The 13,151-nt window shown below is 38.4% G+C and overlaps 1 protein-coding gene across 1 annotated transcript; it reads left to right on the top strand.

Moving 5' to 3' along the window:
• The first annotated feature begins 9,026 nt into the window (after positions 1-9,026).
• On the top strand, positions 9,027-9,707 carry LOC139900891 (uncharacterized). The gene has a single exon (XM_071883641.1). The coding sequence runs from the start codon at positions 9,027-9,029 to the stop codon at positions 9,705-9,707; it is 681 nt and encodes a 226-aa protein (XP_071739742.1).
• The last annotated feature ends 3,444 nt before the right edge of the window (positions 9,708-13,151 follow it).

Raw genomic sequence — 13,151 nt, 5'->3', positions numbered from 1 at the left:
TTACTTGGCTTATTGGTTGCTTAATTACGCTTAGTAATTTACTAATGCACACTAGTTAGTCTTATTGGACTTTTTACCTTATTAGACTTAAGCCAACCCTACTCTAGTTAATGGACCATTAAATTAGCCTAACTTTAATGAATTATGACCCATTAAGAAGTAGGACAAAAACTCATTAAGATGAGCCAACATGCTAGCATTTTTGTTAACCATTACCACACATGTTGCATGGGATCCCAACAACAAACAACACCTTTAGACCACCACCATGCAAAAAGCAAAGCTTGTCCCCCTTCATCCCCCTTAGGCCGTCGGCCAACCCACACCACCACCACTATATATATCAAGCTTATTTCATCCATTTCACACTTGATCTCATTCTCATTTTACACACACTTGCTCTCTAATTTTCTCTCTAGTCTTTCTTACACTAAAATTGTAAGTTTTTAAATTTTCTTCTTCTTCTTCTTCTTCTTCTCTTCTCAATCACGACATCATCATCATCAAAGGATCAAGCTTTTTAGCTTTTTGATCTTGTTATATCTTGTAAATTCAAACTTTGATTTGAATCCTTCAAGAACATGAAAAATTCAAGTTTCTAGCTTTGGATCTTCATTACTTTGCTGGATCTAAGCTTTATATCTTAAGATCACTTTATTTTTGTTAAAAGATCAAAACTTGTATTTATGATCTTCATATAACTTGTAGATCTAGCTTTTTGCTTTAAGGATCTTCAAAAACATTAAAGATCCAAGCTTTCTAGTTTAGGGTTTCATTATTTTGTTTAGATCTTAGTTTATTAGCTTATGGTCTAATTACTTTTACTAGATATTAGCTTTCTAGCTTATGGTCTCATTAATCTTGTAAAAATCCAACCTTTCTAGCTCAGGGTTTCTTAATACTTGAGATCTAAGTTATTATTGTAGATTTCACTTACTTGAAACCTTTTTATGATTTTTATGGTGATAAAAATCAAGTTTTCGTCATCTCATATGATGAAGATGCATAAACTTGTGTCAAAAGGACAAAGGTTGAAGCTTTATTGTGTTTATGCAATAAAGAGACAACCTTGATGTTCAAAACTTGTAGAATGTTAGCTTTTACTTTTAGTTGTGTGTTGATGGTTGAAACTTGGTCAAAGTGATGCTAAAACATCAAAGAGTTGTACACTTGAGGCTTACACGCATCAAGGATGAGAACCGTGATGAGCATCAAGCACCAAGAAACCCACCAGAGCACATGTTTTCTATTTTTCGGGATCTGATCAGACTCATTGGGGCTTATGGAAAGTTAATTTTCAGATAGTTCGGTTCGAGTAGATGACTTTTCGTTTAAGACTCGCCTAAATCTGAGATACCGTTTAGGATTTATAGCCTTCCGAAAATCACTACGCATTTGTAACGACGTGCTAAAATTCCTGACCTACTCGCGCTTGAACCGTCGCCACGGTCAAATGACATCGAGTTAGGATCTGAAAATTGGATAGCGGTACGAGAACTCACATACGGAGCCTTGACCACTGACCACGCGTCATTTCAGTTTGTATAGAGGTTGTAGCAGCTGTCCGAAGTCAGCCCTTTGTTTCGACCTCTATTCATGTTGAAAACTTATTTTGTCTTTTACGAATGATGATGATGATGATGATGATACTTAAGACTTAACTTATTTACTTTAAAACTTTTGGAAACAATTTACTGACTTAGTAACCTTTAACTTAGGATGAGGACCTTTCGGACCGACTTACTACTTGCATACTTTTCATATCGACTTTTACCGCATTGTTCACTGTGAGTTATAGCTCTCTTTTTACTTTACTATTTTTGGGACTGAGAATAGATGAACTTTTTATGTTTTACATACTAGACACGAGTACTTAAACTTTATATATGTGCCGGTGACATAACGGCACAAAGATTCCCCTTAGCTCGTTAGCGTTTAACTATTGGTTTATGAACCAGTAGACGCGAATCTTAGATATAGATCCATAGGGTTTGACATCCCCACTCGGGCTAGTCACGCTAGCATTCAACGGGTGTTTAATACTTCGTAAACTTACACCCTCGCCAAGTGTACTTTAGAGGGTGATATATTACTTGTTAAGTTAGTTACCGGGTGCCCACGGATAAGCATATATTTTTCATACTGTTTTGAATACGAAATCTCGTGGTCTACATTACATTACTGATTGCAAACAAACTATAGCTCACCAACATTCGTGTTGACTTTTTAAGTATGTATTTCTCAGGTGCTTAGATGTTGTTGCTCCGCTGTTAGACTTGTTTTTATAGTCTTGGTATTATAGACTTGATATTACAGACTCGCTGTGTTAGACTTCCGCTGCATTACTTAGAGATGTCTCAATCATGGAACTTTTGTTTTGCATTCGCAACTTATGTTATTTTTGAACAATGGCTTTGTAATGACCTTTGTGTCACGTACTCATGTTAATGCTTTCTATTCGTAGAAGCATGTTATCTTTTGTAAAACATTTGACGTTGGTAAAGACGTTACATTTTCATGAATGCAAAACTTGTTTTAAACAGCATATAGCGTTGTGACCATGTAATGATCCCGTTGTTGATGATCCGTACACGTTGATTTTGTACGGGGTGTCACATTTGGTATCAGAGCATTGGTCGTAGGGAATTAGGTTGCATTAGTGTGTCTTGACTGAGTCGAGTAGGATTCACTAATAGGACTAATCTACAACTTGCTCGTTTACTTGCTTCTGCGGAACTGCTGCATGCTACTGCTTACTTTTACTGCATATGAACTTGCTGTATGCTATTGCTTATTCTCGCTACTGCATGCTACTATCTGCTTTTGATTTCATGTTACTTCGGTATGATACTGTTATTATTGCCATGCTATGTACTGTTGTAGACGATCTAGGCTGCTGTAGTTATTATGCCTGATTACGTGCTTGCTATATGTCTTACTGACATGGAAAAAGTCATTTTTTTCTTGTTCAGATGTCGGACATGCCTCCTATGACCTTTGACTTCGAGAGTGATTCAGATACGTCTGCTACCTCACCTACTATTGTTGCTGACTCACCACTACCCGAGGAGGTCCCAGCTCCACCCAGCCCCAGACTCTCGGGGCCACAGCACCATTTTGATGGTAATGTGATCCCTGGAGGAAATGGGGGCGGTCCCTTTCGTAACGAGCATGGACATTGGGTCAGACGCACCATTGACGGACGAGTCGTGACGATTACACCAGGCAGATATCGGGCCATGACCACCGGCCAGACACTTTCTTCCTCCTGTGATGTACCTGCACTACGTTCAGACGATTCAGACGGTTCATCATCCGATGACCCCAGCGAGGAGGATTCTGAGGAGGGCTCCGAGGAAGAGCCCGTGTAGCCACCCTCTACCCCGCCGAAGAAGCAGTACCGCTACAATGGTACTATTATTGCAGGGGTTAATGGAGGTAAGCCGTTCGTTAATGCACATGGACAGTTGGTTAGGGTCACCGCCCGCAAGCGGGTTGTGCCGTATCCTGTCGATCCATTTGTGTGTAAGGTCGTCCGCACTGTTCCATCTACTTCTAGTGCTACATCTGCATCATCTGGACCATCTGCACCACCAGCGCCACCTGCACCATCTGCACCACCTGCACCGCCTGCCCCATCGGCACCTCCCACCATCGATGAGCTGACGAGGGAAGTGCATGCCTTACATACCCGGGTGACTGAGCTCGAGGACCATGTGTCCCACATGATGGACATCATTTATCCTCCATCCCCATATGATTCTTGTATTAGATTTCATTATGTATTCCCATTAGTTGTTTCATGTTTTTCATTCATGTATTGTACGAACCTTATGAAGTTGTATGCAACTTTTCTTATTATGAATAGAACTTAATGTTGTTTGATTTTTGTGCAACGTTTTCCTTATGATTATTACATGTTGGTTAACATGTATTGTGTTGGTCGAATAGTGGATTACTATATTACTGTAGCGTATTTAATTATTGGATACGGATTTTGACTTGAGTCAAAATCTTGTTTGGAAGATCGATGGCAAATGGAAGAGGTCCAAGGAAAATGCCCACAGCGACACAGATTGAGGAGATGATAGCTGCTCGAGTAGCCGCAGCCATGGTGAATGCCAACCCTCAAGCTCCACCGGATAACCAGAACATTCAGAATGGGTGTACTTTCAAGGAATTTCAGAGTTGTAAGCCACACAACTAATGATACGCATATCCGCAAGACCATGCGGATTACGCATCCAAAGCCCTGAACCACACGCAAAACTGTCATGTCAGAGATATGGCACGGGTATAGCCGCACTCTATGCGCCTATACCATCTGATGCGAGTTTCGTATACTTGCATAAGGGTCTAGTATATTCTAGAAAGATGTATGATATAATCAATTCATATTCTTTTCCTTAAATAACGAAAGTTAGTTGGGAAGAGATCGCATTTAATTAGGGAAGAGATTCTACCGAAACCCTAATTTGTGAGCCTATAAATGCATAGCTCATAAAACCTAAAAACATACTCGTTACTCATACGTAACAACAGCATACAAATCTTCATCGTACGAACAAAGCTTCATACGATCTTAAAGACTTCCAGGTATGTCTCGAACTATAAAACCTTCATGTCTTTAGGCCACTCAACCTAGTATGCTAGGTTGTTGGTGGACTCTCAAATCAGCCACCCTGTCAGAATCGAGACGATACCGATGTGGGTTATCCACGACTAAGTGTCGGAGGTCTGAATGTTGTTAGTCCTTAAATCCTATTATGCACTCAAGTGTAAGTTCACCTTTACCTCGTGAAAATATGCTTGATCATTTGGTGCCATCCGTGGGACCGGTTATATGAAACAAATAAGATTGTAATTTATGTTGTATACGATTTATTATACGTATCTTTTTTCGTAAAACTTTTTTGTTTAATTAATCGGTCACTTTCAGGTTTTCAGATTGTCAGCAAGAATGGGTGGAGGAAGTAAGAGTGCCAAAAATCAGGGGCGATCAGATTCTCCCGTAAGTCCAGGGTTTCAAACACCTACGGCAACTGTTACAAATACACCATCGACGCCACCTGCACCAGTCAAAGGCATGTCCAAGCCTCCATCAACATCAAGCATCGGTACAGGACCAGTTGCATCAGAAATGGTCCTTACACAATCATCTAAGAGTTGGTGGCATTCTTTGGATGGAAGCATATTAGAAACAGGAACTAGCTTCAAACCATTCGAGGATCTGCCTCCAAAAAATATGAGCTTCGGTTCTCCAATCGAGACCATTCCACCAGGTTTCAAAGTTAAAACTACCTATGTGGGCACCATGCCCATCATCACTTCGGTGGAACCTGAAACTCCTATTGAAAGGGTTACAATCGAGAGCGCTCAAGAAAGAATTAGGCAGATGGGTCTGAGAAATCAAGATGGTTCATATATCACGCTGACACTGCAACAAGGGTCAACGACATATGCGTCTTTGCAACCTATTCCTAATGTTGCAACCAACCAATATAGCGGACCGCAACATGTCTTAACCCAGCCAAATAGTTTTATATCTCAGTTGCAGCAGGTCACGCGATCGCATTTTGCATCAGCGTTTAATGAGCCAGCAAGGGTTCAACAATTCATGAACAACTAGTTCGCGGTAATGCAAGGACAAAAATCCAGGCAAAGTCTTGAGCTAGCTCCTACAACTGAAAAGTTTGTGCCACATATTTCCAATCATCCCTTCACAGTGGCAACTGTGTTGCCTCTAACACTCGGAAGTTACGATGGGTTATCAGATCCAGATGACTTTTTGCAAAAATTTGAAGTAACTGCAAGAACACACAGCTGGGGTGATGCAGTAGCATGCCATATGCTACCAATAGTGCTGCAAGGAGTAGCAAGGGAGTGTTTCAATAATTTGCCAGCCCAAAGGGTTACAGGTTTTGCGGATTTGCGCTCAAGATTTTTATTAAACTTCCATAACTTGCGCTCACGCAAAAGAACACATGTCGAATGCCACGACATTAAGCAGAAATCGAAAGAAAGCTTAGGAGAGATAATAGACAGGTACACCAAGGAACTGGCCAAAATACAGGACTTGCTAGAAAGCCAGAAGGTGTCCGACTTTATACATTGTATAGATACCGACAGACACCTATATTTATGGCAGCGGTTACATAGAAGGGTGCCAGAAACTTTCGCAGAAGCCGTAAAAGAAACGCATGATTACATACGGGCACAAGAAGATATAAAATAGAATTAAATACCTCTTCAAGTATGGACATCGACGATGATTATTATCGAATGCAGGGAAGAGGATCAGAGTCTGGCAGGCGTTATGGTTGTAATGGGCAATCAAGGAGTGGTAACTATCATAATGACATGTATTGCAAATTCAACAATAACAAAGGGGGAGGAAGTTAGAGGTTTAAAAGCAGCCACATCGAGAATGTTGCGTTAATAAAAGACCTCACAAAAACACCAAAAGAAATTTTGGCTACAGAGGCAGTATGCAAAAGCTTCGACCCCCCAGGGCCTTTGTCAAAGTATGGGAATAGAGACAAAATCAAATTTTGTGATTTTCATGATGATTATGGTCATGAAACCAACGAATGTCGGCATCTAATCGAAAAGGTAGTTGCTGAACTCAAAAGAGGAAGATTGCAACACCTGAAGAAAAGTGCAAAAGCACCAATCGATAAGCCTAAAGGAGAAAAGGAATATCCGTGGCAAAAGAAGAATTAGGGAAAGGAAACGGATAAAACCATAAATATGGTAACCAGCAGACGAACAAATCAGAGACGCAAGCTAGAAGTATCTGAAGAATGGGAAAACACTCCCATCATGTTCCCAGCCATAGCACAGGAACCCTCGGATGCACCCATCATAATTAAAGGACGCGTTAAAAGCGGCGGGTACATCATCAAGCGATTGCATATAGACACCGGTTGCGGTGTTGATATAATGTACGAACATTGTTTTCACTTGCTGCCAGGGGCTGTGCGAGCCAAGCTAGTGGCCTCTATCACCGCATTATCAGGATTTTCTGGGGAGTCCGCATGGCCAATCGGGATCATTGAATTAGAAATGGAGCTGGTAGATGATGATAATAAGAAGTTAGTAAGAAGTACAACGGTAGAATTTGCTGTCGTAAGGTCTTACTCAAAATATAATGCGCTTTTAGGACGCACAACTTTGCAAAAATTGGCAGCTATCCCTTCCACGGTGCATGGCCTTATCAAGTTCGCAACACCATTAGGAATTGAAATGATAAGGTCAGAAAAACAAGATGCAAGTGTCGCGGCTGTGGAACAAGCAAAAAAAAGCCAAGTGAGGCAGAGCAGCTTCGAAACTGCATGATCATCGCAAATCCGCGACATCCAGAACAAAAAATTAAAATCGGCGGAGGACTGTCCGATGAGACAAAGTTTAAGCTTCGTAATATATTAGCTTCTAATACGGATGCCTTTGCATGGAAAGAAGCAGATATGACGGGCGTGCCAAGAGAAATTGCTGAGCATAAACTTAACGCAAATCCAAGTTTGATGCCAGTGCGACAAAATAAACGCGGTATGACACCTGAAAGAAGCGAATGGTTGAAGGCAGAAGTCGATAAGTTGGTCAAAGCAAACATATTACGAGAATTAAGGTACCAAACGTGGGTAGCAAACCCAGTAATGGTAAAAAAGCCTGATGGGTCTTGGCGCATGTGTGTTGACATCACGGATATTAATAAACCATGTCCCATGGACAATTATCCTCTACCAGAAATAGACTGTAAAGTTGAGTTGCTAGCTGGCTTCCGATACAAATGTTATTTGGATGCGTACAAAGGATACCATCAGATAAAGATGGCAGCAGACGATGAGGATAAAACTGCTTTTCACACAAGTCAGGGCATATACTGCTATACCAAGATGCCATTTGGTTTAAAAAACGCCGGAGCAACGTACCAATGTGTAATAGACGAGGCTTTCAAAGGTCAGATTGGCAGAAATTTAGAAGCATACGTTGATGACTTAGTTATAAAAAGCACAACAGAACAAGGTTTGTTGGAAGATATATTAGAAACGTTTGCATCATTAAGGAAGATAAATATGAAGCTTAACCCGTCGAAGTGCATTTTAGAGAAGAAGAAGGAAAGTTCCTTGGTCATATAATAAATGAGCGCGGGATACGTGCAAATCTAAAGAAAATAGAGGCAATCGAAAATATACCGTCACCCAAAAATAAAAAAGAAGTGCAAAGTTTAACGGGTAAATTGCGGCATTAACAAGGTTCTTATCAAAATCCGTAGAGCGATCGCTCCCCTTTTTCGGGACATTAAAAAATTGCTTAAAGAAAACGGATTTCAAATGGACAAAGGAAGCAGAAGTGGCATTTCAGGAAATGAAAAAGTTGTTTAAAGAGTTGCCGACAATGACTGCGCCGATTGTGGGAGAAACATTGATACTATACTTAGCAGCATCAAAAGAAGCAATAAGTTCAGTATTGATAGCAAACAGGGGACAGGTACGCGCTTCAAATCAAAATCTAGTTGTTTCTTATTCAATAGTCATTTATCATATATATATTACACTGTGCGGATAGGTACAAATGCCTGTATATTTTGTAAACAAAGCTTTAACAGGAAGCGAATTAAACTACCCTGCAATTGAAAAACTGATTTATGCGCTCGTGCATACGGTTAGACGCTTAAGGAGATATTTCCAAGCGCATCCAATAATGGTCCTTACAGACCAGCCAATAAAGCAGGTATGACAAAAAACAACGTATTGTCAAAAAACTTAAAATTGCTTGATAAATTCTAGCAAGTTTACATTCACTGACACTTGTTGAGCAGGTGCTTTATAAACCAGAAAATTCTGGTCGCATGGCCAAATGGGCTATTGAATTGGGTGAGCATGATATAAGCTTCTCACCAAGAAGTGCGGTAAAAGGGCAAGTTCTAGCAAATTATCTGGCTGAAACAGCCGGAGATATCGAAGTCTCGCATGAATCAAAAGAAATACCACCTCCGCCCGAGCAGCTGTAGGAAATGCACACAGATGGGGGCTTGTGGTCCAGAAGGCGCAGGGGCAGGAATAGTCCTAAAAAGTCCAGAAGGAGAAGAATATACCTTCGCGCTGCGCTTTAGCTTCCCTGTAATAAACAATGAAGCTGAGTATGAAGCATTGTTATCCGGAATGCGGGTAGCAAAATATCTGGAGGTAAAAGAGCTGTCTGTATATGTCGATTCGCAGTTAGTTGCAAACCAATTCAACGGGATATTTGAAGCACATGATGAATCGATGCAAAAGTACTTGAAACTTGTGCAAGTGCTCGCGGTGGACTTCGATTTATTTCAGATAACTCAGGTTTCAAGAACATTAAATAAAAAGGCAGATGCGCTCAGTAAGTTACCCGCCTTAACATTCAGCCATTTTAAGAAAGAAATTTGGGTCGAGGAAGTGAAAGTAAAATCCATTGAGACCGACGGTGTATCAGCCGCAGTTGAAGAAGAGGAGCAGAGTTGGATGACACCAATAGTAGAATTTCTAAGCAAAGGTACATTGCCGATTGATTCAATTGAAGCAAGAAAGATTAAGATGAAAGCACCAATGTATTTGTTACATAAAGGAATTCTATACAGAAAGTCTTTTTCGGGACCCCATTTGCGGTGTCTTAATCCAACTCAAGCAGAGTCAATCATACGGGAAGTGCACGAGGGAATGTGCACTTTGCACTAAGGACTCAAGACAGTTGCGTCCAAAATAATGCGGCTTGGATACTACTAGCTGTCAATGTATAGGGATGCCGCAGAAGTGATACGCAAATGTCAGTCGTGTCAGCTTCACGCACCGGTAAGCAAGGCTCCGCGGCATCCAATGATGTCGGTCGCGTCCCCATGGCCATTCTGCAAATGGGCAATTGACATAGTGGGGCCATTTCCCGCAGGACCAGGAGGTGTAAAGTTTATGGTAGTGGCCATTGATTATTTTACAAAGTGGGTAGAAGCCAAACCGCTAAAAACAATTTCGGGCAAGCAAATCCGAAATTTCGTATGGGAAAACATCGTCTATCGGTTTGGAATACCAAATGAAATAGTAAGTGATAATGGTACACAGTTTGAGGGTAATCCATTTAGCGATTGGTGCCAAGAGAGCTTAACATAAAGCAGACATTCACATCATTTGCACACCCCAGGCGAACGGTCAGTGTGAGGTCACAAATCGGGATATCGTGTTAGGAATAAAACCAAGGCTTGGATTGTGCCGAAGGGGTTGGATAGATGAACTTCCGAATGTACTGTGGGCGCACCGTACAACTCCGAAAGGCGCGACCAATGAAACACCTTTCAGTTTAGTGTACAGGTCCGAGGCTGTAATACCCGCTGAAATAAATGTGCCAACTATGCGCATAGCTTCCTTTGATGAAAGTAGCAATAGCGAAGAACTGCGTGAAAATCTAAACTTAGTTGAAGAGCGCAGGGAAATGGCGGCCATAAAAGAAGCAATCAACAAACAAAGAATCGCAAGCTACTATAATAAGCGCATACAACCATTATCTTTCCAATTGGATGACTTGGTATGGCGAAAGAATGAAGCAAGCAGAGTAGAAGTGTAACGACCCTAATTTTTCCGTTATCTTTTACCGTTAATATTTAACGTCCGTTAATTGTTATTCGCGCCACGTCATTTCTATGACCTATATTATTATTTTAATAATAATATATTAATTATTATGTGTTATATGAATATTTGTATTCGTATTTTAAAACGTGCGTTTCTACGTGTCGTGGATTTCTATCCGGCGAATCTTTTCGATTTTCAAACCAACGGTCGAGATTTTTGGATTTTTAAGTCCTAATTATTTTAAATATAATATTTTAATGTCATATGAATATATATAGTGTTTATATATATTTTTCATCGCGTTTTTGTTATTTCTCCGAATTTTCAATTGCGTAATCGTGTTTTCGCGTTTTGGGTTTCGTTCGGGCATTCGGGCCACAAGACTTCCTTCCATTGATCAAGTTGGCCATGTGGGGCCCACCCCTATAAAAATTTTGGCCAAAACCCCCTATACCCCATTTTTATTTTTATTTCAATTTTTCATTCCATTTTATTCCTCATTTCTTTTCTAAACCTAAAACTAGCAAGTATCTTTTTCTCTCATCTTTCTCCCTTTCTCCTTTTCTTTGGCCATCACCCAACAACAACATCATCATCATTTCATCATCAATTTTAGCTTGGATCAAAGGGCTTTTAGCATAATCGGATTCATCTCTTCGATCTCTACGCGTTCATACTAATCAATTATTGATTAGGGTATAAACCCTAACCCTAGATTTTTGATTTTTCTTATATTTTTCTGTTTTTATATGTTATAATGATAGTATGATGCTTATATGTTATTGTATTGTTGATTGTATGCGTAGAAATGCTCGATTATATATGTTTTCGGTTTGATTGTTTTGAGACAGCGGTTTGTTTGTTATTTTCTGAGAACATAACTGATATAAAAGTAAAATTAGAGTGTTTATATGAGTTCCTCTCATCAAGACATTAATTTTAGACTTCGGATTCATGTTATTTCGATTCCCGGAGCTCTAGATATGGTTAAATGGTGTTTAATTGAAATTAAAATGTAAGAACGAATTGGTACAGGTATGGTCTGACTTTGTAACCACTTTTAGAGTCTTTAGGGTGTACTAGTGTGTTAGGATTGATGATTGGATGAACTTTCATGTTCGGGTCATTGAAATCCGAGCCACGGATCACCCGGTATGACTAAAACATGTTTTTTAACGGATTAAAGCTCCAAGTTGAATAATGGCTGTAGGTCACGACTTGGTGGCTGTTCTTGGGGTGTTCTTGAGCACACTAATATGTCGGGTAGGTTGTTTAGGTGAAGATATATATAAGATTCGCCGAAAACCGATTCCCGGGGCTCAAGTTATGACCCGATGAACTTTTAATTAAAACTTATGGTTATTAATTATGACTTATGATATAAATAACGAATTTCATTATTAATAAATTACTTATATTATAAAAAGTAATTATTTTAATTTAATACTTATGATATACATATTTATTATATCATTTATTAATTAATTATGATTTAATCAAACTTTTAATTAAACTTATGATTAATAATACTTTTATTATTAATGAAAAATACTTATGGTAAGTATTAAACTTATATTATGAGATTATTATATTAAGACTTATAATAAGGATTAATTAATTATTTAATTATTATAAGGCTTAGTTATTATTTAATTATAATTTAAATACTTATGATTTAATAATTATAATTAGAAACTTATGATATGATTAATAATTCATTATTAATTAATAATACATATGATATAATTAATAATTCATTATTAATTAATAATACATATGATATGATTTAAAATTTATTATTAATTAACAATACTTATATTATGATTAATATTTAATTACTTAATTAAATACTTATGTTATATTAATTATATCATTTAAACTTATGTTAACTTTAATAATTCAATTTAATTTAATTAAACTTATGTTATGACATAATTATATATTTATGACTTTAAATAACATTATAACCTCTATTATTATTATAACATATACTTTAAAAATCAATGTTGACTATGTTTGACCAAGGTTGACTTTTAAGTTGACTTTCGGTTGACTTTGACTTTCAGTTGACTTTTGTTGACTTTCTAATTAAGGAAACTTTCCTAACTTATAAACTTTCCTAAAATAGCAACTTTCTAAATATGGAAACTTTCTAAATTTGGAAACTTTCCAAAAATAGAAACTTTTCTAAAATAGAAACTTTCCAAAAATAGAAACTTTCCTAAAATAGAAACTTTTCAAAAATGGAAACGTACTAAAAATAGAAACTTTCTAAAAATAGAAAGTGTGTGTCCGTACGCTGTTTCGATCAAACCGATGCATGTTGAGTGTTGTTCTATGTCTACTTGCAACATGTACAATAGCTATCATACTAAGACTTAACCTAAGTTAGTTATTTATATCGACCTGCTTTATTTATAGGTCGACGTTGTGATCATTCCTGATCACTTTACTTCGTTTGCTGTTCGCATTTTTGTGTGGTTACTACTTTTGCTTTAAGGTGAGTTATCGTCCCGTTTTTACATACTTTTCAAAGTATATTTTTGGGATGTGATTACA

The sequence above is a fragment of the Rutidosis leptorrhynchoides genome, chromosome 3 (assembly GCF_046630445.1).
Source record: "Rutidosis leptorrhynchoides isolate AG116_Rl617_1_P2 chromosome 3, CSIRO_AGI_Rlap_v1, whole genome shotgun sequence".
Classification (NCBI taxonomy): domain Eukaryota; kingdom Viridiplantae; phylum Streptophyta; class Magnoliopsida; order Asterales; family Asteraceae; genus Rutidosis; species Rutidosis leptorrhynchoides.
Note: the sequence above shows the minus strand (reverse complement) of the source record. Positions and strands in the feature narration are given on the sequence as shown.